Source organism: Dipodomys ordii, unplaced genomic scaffold (genome assembly GCF_000151885.1).
Source record: "Dipodomys ordii isolate 6190 unplaced genomic scaffold, Dord_2.0 Scaffold83, whole genome shotgun sequence".
Lineage (NCBI taxonomy): Eukaryota > Metazoa > Chordata > Mammalia > Rodentia > Heteromyidae > Dipodomys > Dipodomys ordii.
This window is the reverse complement of record NW_012267299.1, coordinates 3,952,527-3,967,398: the sequence shown is the minus strand read 5'-3', so window position 1 is coordinate 3,967,398 and position 14,872 is coordinate 3,952,527. Positions and strand designations below refer to the sequence as shown.

The 14,872-nt window shown below is 38.7% G+C and overlaps 1 protein-coding gene across 1 annotated transcript in view; it reads left to right on the top strand.

The window, feature by feature from the left end:
• Rgs7bp (regulator of G-protein signaling 7 binding protein) overlaps positions 1 to 14,872 on the top strand; it is an 86,278-nt gene that overhangs the window by 59,498 nt on the left and 11,908 nt on the right. Inside the window, exons 4-5 of the mRNA XM_013025257.1 lie at positions 8,754 to 8,901; positions 12,640 to 12,710. Of these exons, the coding sequence (XP_012880711.1) occupies positions 8,754 to 8,901; positions 12,640 to 12,710 (219 nt within the window). The remainder of the gene's footprint in view (positions 1 to 8,753; positions 8,902 to 12,639; positions 12,711 to 14,872) is intronic.

Here is a 14,872-nt window from a genome sequence, read left to right as displayed (position 1 = left end):
TTTTCTTTTTCTTTTTTTTGATCCGGTCGTGGGGCCTGAACTCTGGACCTGGGCGCTGTCCCTCAGCTCATCAGCTCAAGGCTAGTGCTCTACCATTTGAGCCACAGCATCACTTCAGGCTTTTTTTTTCTTTTTGCTTATGTGGTGCTGAGGAATCAAACCTAGGGCCTCATGCATGCAAGGCAAGTGCTCTACCACTGAGCCACCTTCCCAGCCCCAATCCTAGTGGATTTTAACAAGAAGAGTTCGTTTTTCATTCATGTCATAGTCCTCTGGCCAGAACTGAGATGGAACAAAACAGCATTCCCATTCTATTCTCTGCATCCCTCTGCGGGGGAGGGGGAGGGAGGAGGGCGAGGGGGGGGTGAAGTAGTGTCTGTATTCATTAGAAAGCATATTAGATCCCATAAAAGGAATTTTAGGTGCCAATCTGAAAGCGATGTACATCATTTCTGCGAAGGGCACATTGGCCATAATTCAGTAACATGGTGCTTTCTAACTATAATAGGAAACAAAAATAGAGGTTAGTAAAAACCAGAACATTCTCCCATGACCCTGAAAAACAAAGGATGACTGCAAGAGACCAGAAATTCTGAGACATTTCTTTAAACTAGGAAGCAATTGAGTTAGAACTGGTGGAAATAAATGACCAGAGGAAAACAGAGCCGATAAGAAATTCAGGCAGAAATAGAAGTAATTCAAGCAGGAGAATATTTCTGCAAAAATTGAGTCAATTCCAGAGATACTTCAAACCCAGTTAACAAATACAAACCACGGGAAAGATTTCTAGAAATGTTGTCAGAGAAATGACTGTTTGAAACTGCAAGAAACACTAGGCTGCCCCACACTGAGCAACCAACTATCAATGCTTGCCCCAGGAAGAGGCCTGGGGAGAATGTCAGTCCCGGGCAGCAAAGCAGAATAGAGTGTGAAATAATTCTGGGCCTCCCTCCCAGAGCAGCAATAGAAGAGAAAGACAGTGAAGTCAAGACTGCAGAGTTTTATACTAGGACAAATTGTTCATTATTTCTTTCTAGAGTTGGATTTCTAACCAAGAAACTCAGTACACACATGATGCCTAAAGAATAAGCAGATTATTTGTTCGAGGATTTAATATTTTGAGTTCCAAGTATATTTTAGATATGAGACCCTTGTCTGTTGTATGGCTAGTGAAGATCTTCTCCCAATCTGTGGGCTTTCTATTGATCTTGCTAGCTATGTCCTTTGCCATGCAGAAGCTCTGCAGCTTCATGAAATCCCATTTGTCCAACCTTTCTTTGATTTGTTGTGTTTCTGGGTCTCTACTGAGAAGATTTTGGCCTATGACTAGGAGACCTAGGGTTTCTCCTATTCCTTCCTGTAATGTTTTCTGCTTTGACTTCAAGGTCTTTAATCCATTTGGAGTTGATTCTAGTGCAGGGTGATATATAAGGATCTAACTTTAGTTTTCTGCAGGTATTTAACCAGTTTTTCCAGCACCATTTACTGAAGAGGCTGTCTTTCTTCCATTCTATGTTTTTAGCTCCTTTATCAAAGATTAGGTGGCTATAGGTCTGTGGGTTCATTTCTGGGTCTTCAGTTCTATTCCATTGGTCCTGAGGTCTGTTCTTGTGTCAGTACAAAGCTGTTTTCATTACTACGGCTTTGTAGTAGAGTTTGAAATTTGGTATTGGTATTCCTCTAGCATTGTTCTTTCTGTTAAAGATTGTTTTTGCTATTCAGGGTCTTTTATTGTTCCATATGAATTTTTGGATTGCTTCTTCTATTTCATTGAAGAATGAGGCTGGAATATTGATAGGTATCACATTGAATTTGTAGATAGCCTTAGGAAGCCATTTTCACGATGTTGATCCTTCCAATCCTTCCATGGGAGGTTTTTCTACTTTCTAAGTTCTGCATTGATTTCCTTTTTCAGGTTTTTAAAGTTTTCATTATAGAGGTCCTTCACTTCTTTAGTTAATTCCTAGGTATTTTATTTTTGTGGGGCTATTACGAATGGAGTTGCTTTCCTGATTTCAGCCACGGTTTTCTCGTTGTTGGCATACAGAAAAGCCATTGATTTTTGAGGGTTAATTTTATACCCTGCCACTTTGCCAAAGTTTCGAATCAGCTTGAATAATTTGGAAGTGGAGTCTGTGGGATTCTTTAAATACAAGATGATGTCATCTGCAAAGAGAGAGAGTTTTACCTCATCTTTTCCTATTTGGATCCCCTTTTTGTTTGCATCTTGTATTATTGCTGTAGCTAGGCATTCTAATACTAAATTGAGTTTAGAGGAAATGGCTTTAGTTTTTAAATAAGTAGGCTAAAGACTTAAAGAGAAACTTCTCTGAAGAGGAAATAAGAATGGCCAATAGACACATGAAGAAATGCTCAACCTCCCTAGCCATAAAAGAAATGCAAATCAAAACAACATTGAGATTCCACCTCACTATAGCCATTATAGAATGGCTATAATCAAGAACTCTAATAACAACCGATGCTGAAGGGGATGTGGACAGAAGGGAATCTTACTGCATTGTTGGTGGGAGTATAAACTTGTTCAACCACTTTGGAAAGCAGTATGGAGGTTCCTCAAAAGACTCCACATAGAGCTCCCCTATGACCCAGCAATCCCACTGTTGGGCATTTACCCGAATGATCACAAACAAGACCATACTAAAGCTACCAGCACAATTATGTTTATTCCAGCATTATTTACCATAGCTAAGATATGGAACCAACCCAGATGCCCCTCAGTAGATGAATGGATCAAGAAAATGTGATATATATGTGTTTATATATATATGATATATATAAATTCTATGCCTCTATCAGAAAGAATGACATCACCCTATTTGTTAGGAAATGGAAAGACTTGGAAAAAATTATATTAAGTGAAGTAAGCCAGGCCCAATGAAACATAGGTCCCATGTTTTCCCTTATATGCAATAACTAGTATATGTCTGGGACAAGCAGAAAAGGTCAAAAGCTATGTACATATGACCAGTTAACATTATGTTAAGTGAAATGAACCCCAAGATAGGGTCACAGTCTTGCTATTGTTTCTAATGTATTTATAATATACCATGTGATTTTTTTTGTTTCTTTATATGTTCCTCCCCCACATTATAACCCCTGTTTTTACTGTATCTTGTATATACACTGCATCTTGTATATGCACTTCTCTAGCTTGGGGAGGGGAAGGGAAAAAATGCTTCAATAAGGATACAGGTTGACCCATTGTAACAATGAGATGTACAAGACACTATGTTGAAAAACAAACCTTACAATTTAGGCAGGGAGGGGGGAAAGAGGAGGAGGGGAATGTAATTGTGGAGGTGAGAGGGAAATGAGGGTAGTGGAAAAATAAAGGGGGAAGTAACTGTAACCCCTCTGTACAGTATTTTTACAATAAAAAAAAGAATAGGCAGAGACAAGATATGGAATCAACCAGATGCCCCCTCAATGGACTAACGGATCAAGAAAATGGAGTATATATAGATGATGGAATTCTGTGCTTCCATCAGAAAGAATGACATTATACCATTCATAAAGAAATGGAAAGACTTGGAAAAAATTATAGTTGTTGTAACTAGAATGTGCCTATAAAAGTAATCACACTGCAAAGGAGGACGCTACAATGCTTGATGAGAAATTACTCATTATCTTGCCCACGTAATTGTAACCCCTCTGTACAGTATTTTCACAATAAATATATATATATATATATATACAATAAAGTAAAATACATTAATCCAAAAAAAGTAATCACACTGGATGGGAAAACACAAAAAATACACTTGGACATGATAAATTATATAGGACTCTACATTCACACTGTGAGGCCGAAGACAACTATTCCTAAGAGAAGACCCCAAAGGCTCAATAGCAACGTTAATATGACCATATAAAATGATACTTATTAACCTGAACTCCAAGAAATGGAAACAAGAGGGTTTTTGTTATTTTTTCTCCTCTGTTGCTATTTTTTATTATCAAGGTGATATATAAAGGAGTTACAGTTACATAAGTAAGGTAATAAGTACATTTTTTTTTATCAAACTTACCCCTTCCCTCATTTTTTGTGCTGGTTTTGTTTTCCATACATTGGTGGGAAAGTCAAGGGGGAGCACAGAAATCCTGGGGCAAAGGATCCACCAATGTAGCAGTGATACTTACTGCACACTATGTTGAAAATCAGCTATATGCCAGGCTCACATCTGTAATCCTACCTATTCAGGAGGCTGGGATTTGAGGATTGTGGTTCAAAGCCAGCCCAGACAAAACGTCCATGAGCTTCTTATCTCCAATTAACCACGAGAAAACCAGAAGTAGAGCTGTGGTTCAAAGTCATAGAGTCCGGGCCTTGAGCAAAAGAGCTCAGAGCACCCAGGCCCTGAGTTCAAGCCCCATGGCCATCAAAAAGAAAAGAAAATGAGCTATTCAACTTAGTGGGGTGGCAGGAGGAAAAAAATTGGGAGAAAGCCAGGAAAGGAGTGACACTGTTCTAAAAGAAATGTACTCATTACCTGCTATATGCCACTGGAACCCTTCTATACATGACCTTCAACAATAAAGAAAGAATAAGCAGAGAACCTTCAGATGGGCACTCCTACATAACTGCTCCCAAAAGCTTTACACACACACATTGCCTACAACAAGAACCTTCTTATCAGAAGTACTGTTAGGATGATATACAAACAGAGATAGTCAAGATATGTCTGAATAGACATCCAGGAGAAACAAGGTTCTTATAATAGACCAATTATAAAAGGAAAACACCAAAGGCAACAGACAACCAGTAATAGAATAATCAATATTATGGTGATGAAAAATATTAAATGTATACAATCGATTTAGGCAAAGAGATTTATGAGTCTGTTGTATCTATGAAACAATAGCTGCATCACACAGGAAACAGCTAGATTTATTGAAAATGCAAAATACTATTAATTGAATAAAAATCCAATACGGAGAGCTAATTCTCCATTGATCTGTCATATTTTGTGCATCTTGCAAAGTGAAGTTAAGATTGTTCTTGGTTTTTTTTTGTTGTTGTTTTGGTTTGTTTTGTTGGTTGGTTGCATGGCTTGAACTCAGGGACTAGAAGCTGTCTATGAACTTTGTTGCTTAAGACTAGTACTCTATTACTTGAATAATAGCTCCATAGATGGTTTTTGTTTTGTTTTTGGTGGTTAATTGGAGATAAGTATCACAGATTTTCCTGCCTGGACTGTCTTTGAACTATGATCCTCAAATCTCAGGCTCTTTAGTAGCTAGGATTACAGCCATGAGCCACCAGCACCCAGCTAATTGTTCTTATTTTGCACTATTGTTTCAAGGACATTTATTTAGTAAAATGCTTTGGAAAAATCGAATATCTCCCTCCAGGAAATGGGATGCTTAATACTCAATATAATAAAAAATGTCTCCCTATGAGGCACTGGAACTCTAAGTTTTGTGATTTTTCTCTTGTCACAGCCTACTATGTGTTTAGATACCATCTGGCCCTTTTGGATTGTCTTGTGGTAACTAGGACACAAGAGATTAGCACAAATGCTGACATGTGAACTACTCTGAGTAATAAACTATGTTTGTCATTGACCCAGGAACTTATGTCATCTTTCATTATCCACAAAATTGTACCAGGCTGGCTTGCAAATTGGCAAACATCTCTGACTCTTCACAATTATTAACTAACATAATGGAAATCTTGAGAGCCTAAAAGAATGAACTGAAGATCAAGGCAAGATATTTTCTCAGAATTCAGTCCAAAAGATAAATATAGATTATAGAGGCACGTTAACAAATACAAAAGACAAATCCAAGAGATACGAATATGAGATAGGAATTCTGGAAGAATAGAGAGAATTGAGAAATGTAACTACAAAAAATAGAAAAACTATTCTTATAGCTAAAAAGAGTAAAAAGATCATATTATTTCAATGAAGCACTTCACAAATACTTAATAATGACAAAGGAAAAAAGGGTATATCTACAATAGTTGAAGCTACCTTAACCATATTATTACTAATATCATTTCTAGTTGGACATACTAATTTATGTGTTTTCTGACATCATGTGTTAGAAGGACCCAATGTCACTTCTAAAATATTCTTAACCAAAATTATTTACTCTGAACCTATCCATGAGCAATCAGACAAGTCCTCTTAATCCTCTTAATCAATTGACCTTTAGTCTTCATTAAAATATATATATATATATATATATATATATCCATGATTTGAAAAAGAAAAGATTAGGATACTCTTCTAGATTTCCAGATAAAGAAATAAAGAAACATGACAACTAAATTCTGTGCATAGTTATTACTTGGGGTCCTCAAAAGATAAAAGTTTTAGAGTTACTGGAACAACTAGACAAGTTTAAATATAGACTACATATTAAATAATAATGGTATATCAAATTGTCATATTTAATCAAAGTTTACAAATTGTTACAGTGTGATAGTTGCTTTGAGGTTAGTAATAAAACATCTATGTTCGATAGGACTTAGGATAACATGTTATTATCTTCAACATACTCAAGTAATTCATCACAAAGCAATATGTATAATTTTATATATAAACTTATAATTTATTTCAAAATAACAAATTAGGGAAAATAAGTCACAAATTCTAATCAAAATACTAATTGAGGAAAATTTCATATAATAAAGATTCATGCCTGAGCATATTTATAAGCCAATTTAGACCTCAAAAATTTGAAGATTACATCCTTAGTTTTTCAGGTTACATACAAAGCATCTTGAGATATAAATAGAAGTTAAGAGAACAATGTCATCCCAGTTCTGAAACTTAGCTTGAACCTAGATCTCTGTAGTCAGCCAATAAGATTTAAATGTGAGAAGAAAAGAAGAGAGGGGAGGGCAGATATATTTTAAGTCATAGAAAGAGCAAGAAATTTTACATTCCATGGATCTAGCCTGAAATAGTCCAGGATTACCAGATGCTGTCAGGTTACCCTGTTCTTCAAAGGTTTGAAATCAGAAGGCTGTTTTTGGGGGAGCCCCCTTTGGGTGCTCTTAAAAGATCTCAGCCACTCTGCACAGCTCACATCCCCAGGCTAATTCTGCCCAACACTGGGTAGCAAATAAACTGACTGCATTTTCTGTACTCTACCAGAGGCATAATGCAAATGCTTTAAAGAGGTCATTGCCCTCCAACTGTGAAATGGTAATGTGTTAATTATGTGCTTAATTAATTTCTACCCAACAGCACACCATAAAATTGGAAAAACAATTCTTCAGACAAGTTTTATCCCCCAAGACCAATGTGCGTAAAGAACATAGCAAAAGATCAAAATGTGTCACTAGTAACCTTGTTTTTGGTTCAGAGGCCCATTTTTGCTGTACTTTGTTGAAAGATGCATAGTTACCATTTATTTTGCCTGTCTCTTTCTCTTTGTTCTGCTACTTTCATGGATTAAAAATGACAAGGATGAGATTTTTGCTAGTTCCTTTTTGATAAAGACTCCAATGGGCAAAACTTCCTATTAGAGTTTACTAGGGACAGTCATCTTCCTCATTAGTTTGCTTGAGTTTTCTAATGTAAGCATGATTTGCAAGACTTAGCTAAGAAATTACAAGTGTAGCTTCTGTAATGTAAATATTCAATTATATGAGATATAACAGTTTCTTAACTGATCCAGAGTTGTGTCTACATACTGAAACAAAACTAGTGCAAGAATAGAAGACACAAAATAACTACTCTGATAATATAACAACTTTGCAATTATTTATAAAATCTTTGTTATTATCCATCTCCAGCACTTAACACTCCATGAAAAATTTATTGTGTCTTTAATCCACTTTCATTATTTCTAACATCAAGCCTAGTGCTTGGTATCTATCTGACACTTGCAAAGTTTTTGTAAGCAAGTGAAGCAATGAGCAGGTGATTGAACAAATGGCAAAGCCAAATTAAAAACCTAGGGTTCTGACCTTGTAGATCCTTCTCAGATTACCAGATACCTCATGTGGATACAATGACTTTCGAAGTAAAATAAGAGGCAACTTGATGGGTAGTTAGGCCATATAACTTTATGGTTAAATCATTCTAGAGACTTATCTCCAGAAAGTCCTGATTTACCATGCAATTGGTCTCACATGAAATCAGTCATAACACAAGTCTTAGTGCATTGGCAGTGCATTGCTGTGGATAGCTACCCACTATGGGTCCCATCACCTAGCCCTTCAGTGCCAGAAATGCTGGGTCATGTGGCTTGGATCTCTTCTCAATGAAGGATGCACTAAAAGAGGTTAGAGAGCCAAGGAATTAGAAGATAGTTCCACAATTCCTGTTGCAGACTGAGAGAACCAATATCTGGAATCAGAGAAAACAGCTGAAACCCCATTCTTCCTGCTGAGTGTCACCAGCTTCTGGCCCTGCATCTGAGACCAAAAACAGCATGGTTTCACAGGCCAAATCTCTACTTCCAAGCTAATTTGTCCTAACTCATTCCCAACGTATTATGAGACATCAACGAAGGTAAGACCCTTAATTATATCTTGATTTCAGTTGCATTCACCTCAACTGCCTTTCTTGGATTGTGTGCATACATACTATGCACACACAGAGACACACACATACATACATACACATAATTATTTTATTACTGTAACAAAGCTGTTACAGTTGACATATCATTTGACTCAAAGCATAGCCAACATTTTCAGTAACATCCTGGGTCTGCAATTTGTAGTTACAATTTCTTCTCTCCTTCTCTCTCCCAACAATATCCTGTCTTAGGAAAGGAAGCTGGTGGGACAGTAAAAAGTTTGGATGGCAAAATTGAGGAGAGTGCTGAAATACCTGCCCAGGAGGACTCCTCCCCCTCCCCCGTGGAAACTCAGCAGCACTCCTGGCAGGTTTCCACAGACATTGAGAACACTGAAAGGTAAGTGGGAAGTTTCCCTGAATAGATTGCCAATCCTCCCCCAGTTCATCTTCTTAGTGGCTATGGAGTGTTGAGCATTTTTCTACTTCAGGTTCAGAAAACACAAAAGGTTTGGTCTGCAGAGAAGAATAGCCCTGGCAGGGACCTCAGAGACTATGAGAAAACTTGATAAGTGAGTAGGTATATTGATCAGTTTTGCATTGTTTTAACAAAATAGCTCATAAAAACAATATGGTTGCAGAAGTTTCAGTCCAAGTTCAGCTGATTCCATTGCTTTAACTCTTAAGCCAAGTCAATACCTGGGCAGGGAGCATGTGGTGAAGATGCTCAGAAGATGGCAACAAAAAAAAAGCAGAGCAAAAGCAGAAGTGGCCAGAGATAATAAATAGCCCTCAAGCAAACACCTTTGGTGACCTATTTCCCACCAGTCTCCACCTCCTAGTTTTATTTACCACCTCCCAATAATGCCATCAAATTATAAGCCTATGAATGGATTGATTCATTGATTAGGCCAAAGCCCTCATGTTCCAATTAGGCCAAAGCCCTCATGTTAAAATCACTTCTTAATAATTCTATGAGCCTTAGGAGCCATTTTATATCCAAACCATCATAGAGAGTACATAATCTAAATTCTCTAGGGAGACTGTAGCAAGAGCTCCAGTAGGTACAGGATAGCATATCACATTCCATGAAAAATGAAAACAAGGCAGGAATGCCCGATATAGCAGCACACAACTGTAACCCCAGAAATCAGGAAGCTGTGGCACTTTCTGCCACAAGTTTTAGGCTACTGTGAGCTATATAGTGAGATCCTATCTCAAAATAAATAGAAATATAGCCTACCTCCTTGGAAGGAAGAAAAGTGAACGTGCTTACTGTTACAGCTCACCCACTAGACTGGTTCCCAAAATATCCATTTGATTAAGAGAAAAGAATATAAAATCATGTGGCGATGCTTCCCATAGATGCTCTGATTTCAGACATGTGGAAAGCCTTGTTTAGCATTCTGTCCAGTTCAAAAAGATCATTTCCTCTTATATTCTCTTCCTCTTCAGAGTGGCCCTTAATGATCAAAGCAGGTTAATGTCTTATTGTAACATCAGCTGGCTTACTTCTAGGGAATAAGTTTTTTTCTAGGGAATTTGAAATTCTATAGTGATTCTCTTGAATCGAGGAAAAGGTAGCAATAACAATACAAAAGTAAGTGCCATCTATGTCCCATTTAGATGCTAAAAATGCCAGTCTGAGGGACTGAAAGATAAAACCCTTGTTTACTGGCTTTCCCATCAATAACTGCCCTTTGCTACTAATGTCCTCAGATCTGGCACAAACCAGCTGATTGGGAGGGGGAAGGTGAGTCATTGACAAGATAATGAACATTTTATTTTTTTTTTAATTTTAGAAATGAAATACGCAATGGCATTTATAGTGATCGTGGCTCTACTTTCATATTCTAATAAATTCTAAAGCTAATTACCAAATTTCTGGGTTTATGGAAATTTGGAGCATGTGATAATTATGTACTATTAATAACACCAGGATTTTTGTAAAAGCCTGGACATCCAACAATTCAAATGATAAAACTTGTTTGTTTCAGATTGGTAGGACTACAGACAAATGATGAAAGAGTTGTATATTTAATTATTAAAATTATTACTGAAACATTTCTTGTGTACCTTCCCATGGGTGAGTGTGGGGGTAATATTCACAGGAGAAACCATTCACAAAGCCATTTTTCCTTTTCAGATACCTTGTACTGCAGCTATATCAAAACCTCCTAAGCTTTAAAAAAGCAAACATGGACAGCAGTACAATTAGAGTAGGATATCCCAGAAAATAGAATGTTTCTAGTCAGGCTGGTCACCATTTCAAGTCCAGATTCTGGACAAAGAGATAGAAAGCCTGTGGAAAGCAGGCCCAAAAGACCCTGAATGATTTAGACCTCCTCAGTTCTTCTTGGAGCTCTCTGTCCTGAGGTCAGTGGGTGGTAATTGCACTGTGCATTTAACTGACTAGGATAGCTTTTGAAAGCAGAAGTCCTCCTGGAGTAGGATGAAGACACAGGTGACTTCTTTGTGGCAATCTATGGAAAAATTGGTGCTCTTCAGGAAGACCCCCCTCCCATCCTTCCCCATCCCTCCTGCCTATCCTATAAATCTTATCTGAACGGAGAGGTACATCTTGCAGGGAGGCAGCTCCCTCCCTCCCTGCCAGCCCTCTAATTTCACCTCATCTGCATAAGATGCTAATAGACATTCCTCAATCTTATACTACCAAACAGGTTGTACAAAGGTATTTCTGCAGAACTATGAGGCTACTTTCCCTTCCTTCTCCAGTCAGGACTTCCTGAGACTTGAGTTCCTTAATATTCTTGAGGAGCAGGCTTTCTGATGTCTCTGACATCCCGTCTGCCTGCACCAAAACAGTGGCCTTCCAAGTCATGCCCAACACAACAGCAGTACACTGTGAAATGGACTGAAGTTTTCATACTTGAAACGGAATGATAGCTCTTTCTTCAAATGCCAGAAAAAGAAAAAAAATGTTGGTAGAAATTCTCCAAATTTTTCTTCCCTGAATTCATTCTTAAGCTTGTGCTGTGTGCTATTTCTTCCTTATTCTGGAGGTAATTAGTATGTATTTCTTAGTTTTTCAACATGTGATACCTTTTACTGTGTTAGACAAAAATCTACTACTTTGTTCTGGGGGTTCAAGAGCACTGTCTTCACTGCTCAACCACTTAGACATGTGGGCAAACTACTATCCCAAAGGTCTAAACAGGCCAGATGCCTCCTGTCCTAGACTACAATGCTCTACAGAGCTGGGGTTTTAAAATTGTATGACCTCTGAGATGAAGGTGGATGCTTCAGGTCCACAATGGCATGATGTGCTCTGAGCAAAGGAGCGAGAGGGAGCTTAGAAGGACAGGCAAGGGACTTAAGTGGTCCCTCTCACACTCACCACTATTCTGAAGAGCTTTTCTCCAGAGGTTTTAGAATTGATCATCCTCCGGGCATGCCTAATACATGCCTCTAATACCAGACCTCAGTATGCTAAGGCAGTAGTTTGAGGCTAGACTGAGCTACATAGCAAGGCCCTGTCACAAAAACAAGGGACAGGGATAAGGCTTGGTGAGTACTGGTATATATGCATAAGTATATAAGTATATGTAATATGCAATGTATAATATGTAATGTATATAATGTATGTATAGGTAGATAGGTAGATTAGATAAATACATAGATAGATATACAGATAGATTACTGGTCCATCATTTAATTTAGTAAAACCCTCAGGAATACTTAACTAGTGTCCTGCTGAATTCTGACCATAGTAAGGAGGAGCTTTTAGATCCAGTCAACTGTGAGAAACATGTACAAACCATAATCTTTCCAGCACTCCGCTTTCCTTGAGTAGGTGGGTTCAGTTCTTAGTCTCTACTGATAAGAGAAAGTACTACCCTTAATACCAAAGTCATTTCTCTGGGCTCAGCCACTTCAGAGCTCCTGCAGAATATACACAGTCTAAATGCTTGGCAAGGGAGTTTCCCTTCCTTCTAAAACCAGTCTGTCTCAGTTATTTTCCTTGTGAAAGCAAAATAAATTCTATCGCTGCCTACTGGAAACCAAAGCTAGTACAATTAGGCACTGATGCTTGCCCTTCAGATGTCTTATGGAACAGACTGAGATTTTACTTTGAAATCTCACAGCTGATTATTCTTTCTTTTCATCAATTTTACAGAGACATGCGAGAAATGAAAAACCTTTTAAGCAAACTCAGGGAAACTATGCCTTTACCACTGAAAAATCAAGGTGAGTCTTGTCATTTCCCCTTGAAACAGAGGAGGCTTTTAACTGATAAACTTGGGACTTATTTCCTAGAATGCAAAGCAAGTATTTTCCACAAATAGAAAATGATATTGAGTGTCATTTGCCTTTTCTTTAAATGTCATAATGAGAGTCTCTTGAGTGAACTGAGTTTTGCTCTGAAAGAATCTGAGATATACTCTGACCTGAAAACAGATCCCACACAATGAACTAACTTGACCAGTGCCAGAGTGTGGTTTACAGCAGAGAGGAAGGAATTCAGGACATTTTCAAAGGAAGATCTATATTGAAAACTTTCAATGTGCCACTATCCTAAATACTTTATCTGTATTCATTGTATTATATTTATTATTTTTTAATTATTAGTCCTTGCTAGGGAGCTACAAATAGGCAACTGCTCTACCACTGAACTGCATCCCCTAAACCCTTGATAGTTTCTAACAATAACTTTGAGGGAAATACTATTACTATTTCCCAATTTTCAGGACATAAAGACTCAAGAGATTAGTTAATTTAGCCAGAAAAAAAAAACAACAACTGGAGTGGGAACCTGAACTCAGGACTCCATCTCCAAAGCTATCTTAGGAGTATAAATCCTGACACAGAACTGGAAGTGGTGAGATTCACCAGAATGAGGAAAGGGACTCTCTATGCTTTTGTTAACTATTGTATTCACATTATCAAGAATAGAGCTTGGTAGGTAGGGGAAAAACAAAGGAAGAGGCAACAATGCTTGATAAGAAATGGACTCATTCCCTTGCTCATGTAAACTGTAACCCCTCTGTACAGTATTTTCACAATAAAAAAAACTCATTAAAAAAAGAAAGAATAGAGCCTAGGACTAGAAGAATAACCCCTGGTACCAACAATAATGTTTGTTAAGTCTGGACCTAGCTTTGCAGGGCTGGGCCTGAGGGATGTATATGAAGCGTGAATAACAAACAGCTTTACTATGCATCCATGGCTACAGCATCCTTGGCTAGCGCGTCCATGGATGAAGCATCAGCTTCAGAAAGTAGCACCTAGAGAGTGGGAAAGGATCTTTAGAGACAAGAAAGAAACGCCTCCTGCTTCCACTGAGCAAAGCCTGGGTGGGAGGGAGTACAGGGCGCTGCTTGCCTGGGAGCAGAGCGAGGAGGAGGGAAGGGGAGGAATTGGCAGAGGAGCTGAAGTGCCTCTTGGCTTCAGAAGAAGTCGGGCAGAAGGTAGAGAGGTGGAAGTGAGAACACCAGTAGAAGAGGCTGGGGAGTGGGGGGGGGTTCCTGGGCACAGGGGTGGGGGTCAGAGAGTAGAAGACAGGAGATGTAGCACCTCAGGTCCCCCCATATACCCCTGAAGGACCTGGCTTCCAAGGCCAACTGGCTTGAGCCATCTGGAGTGCCTTATAGAGTGCAAAGGAAGTAGGCGTGTTATACTGAAGACGGGATGCCCTCACCCCAACATGGTCAGAAATAAGCGTGGGGTTGGGGTTTAGGACCAAAGGCCTTGGGAATGATGGCTCTGCCATTGTTTCCTTCAGCAACCTCAAGACATTCGAGTGGCCTCCTTCAAGAAAAGGGGACAATAGCACCTGTTTGCCAGGGTTGTCATGAAGAACAATGAAGAAATATGCCAAATGTCCACACTAGGCCTTAACAGCAAAACTTCATTGTTGCTACTATCATTATTCACATATCATGTCCTGTTTTAGCCTTAATAATGCAAATAGTTATTTCCTTATTTTATAGTTTTAAGAACATTGTTATTTGGGAGAACCCCAACTTACTGCCCAATGGTCTATGCTTACTACTCACCCTGTCCAAGATTGTGTCCTGTCCATGTACAGTCAGCCTTGAGCCCCTAGGTGAAGCCATTGGCCTCTGGGGCTTTACATGTGGTGTATGTCCTCATTATCAATACATTTGACGTGTCTCTCCAGTCACCAGCACACCGGCTTCTTGTTGAACCTTACATTCAGTTGCCTATTAGTGCGGCTAGCTCAGTATCCCCCAGTCTTCATTTCACAGATGCCAGGAAGCCTCTGTTTTAAATCAAATTATCTTTTTTAATATTTTTTTGGGGTCCGGTCGTGGGGCCTGAACTCTGGGCCTGGGCGCTGTCCCTCAGCTCTTCAGCTCAAGGCTAGCGCTCTACCACTTGAGCCACAG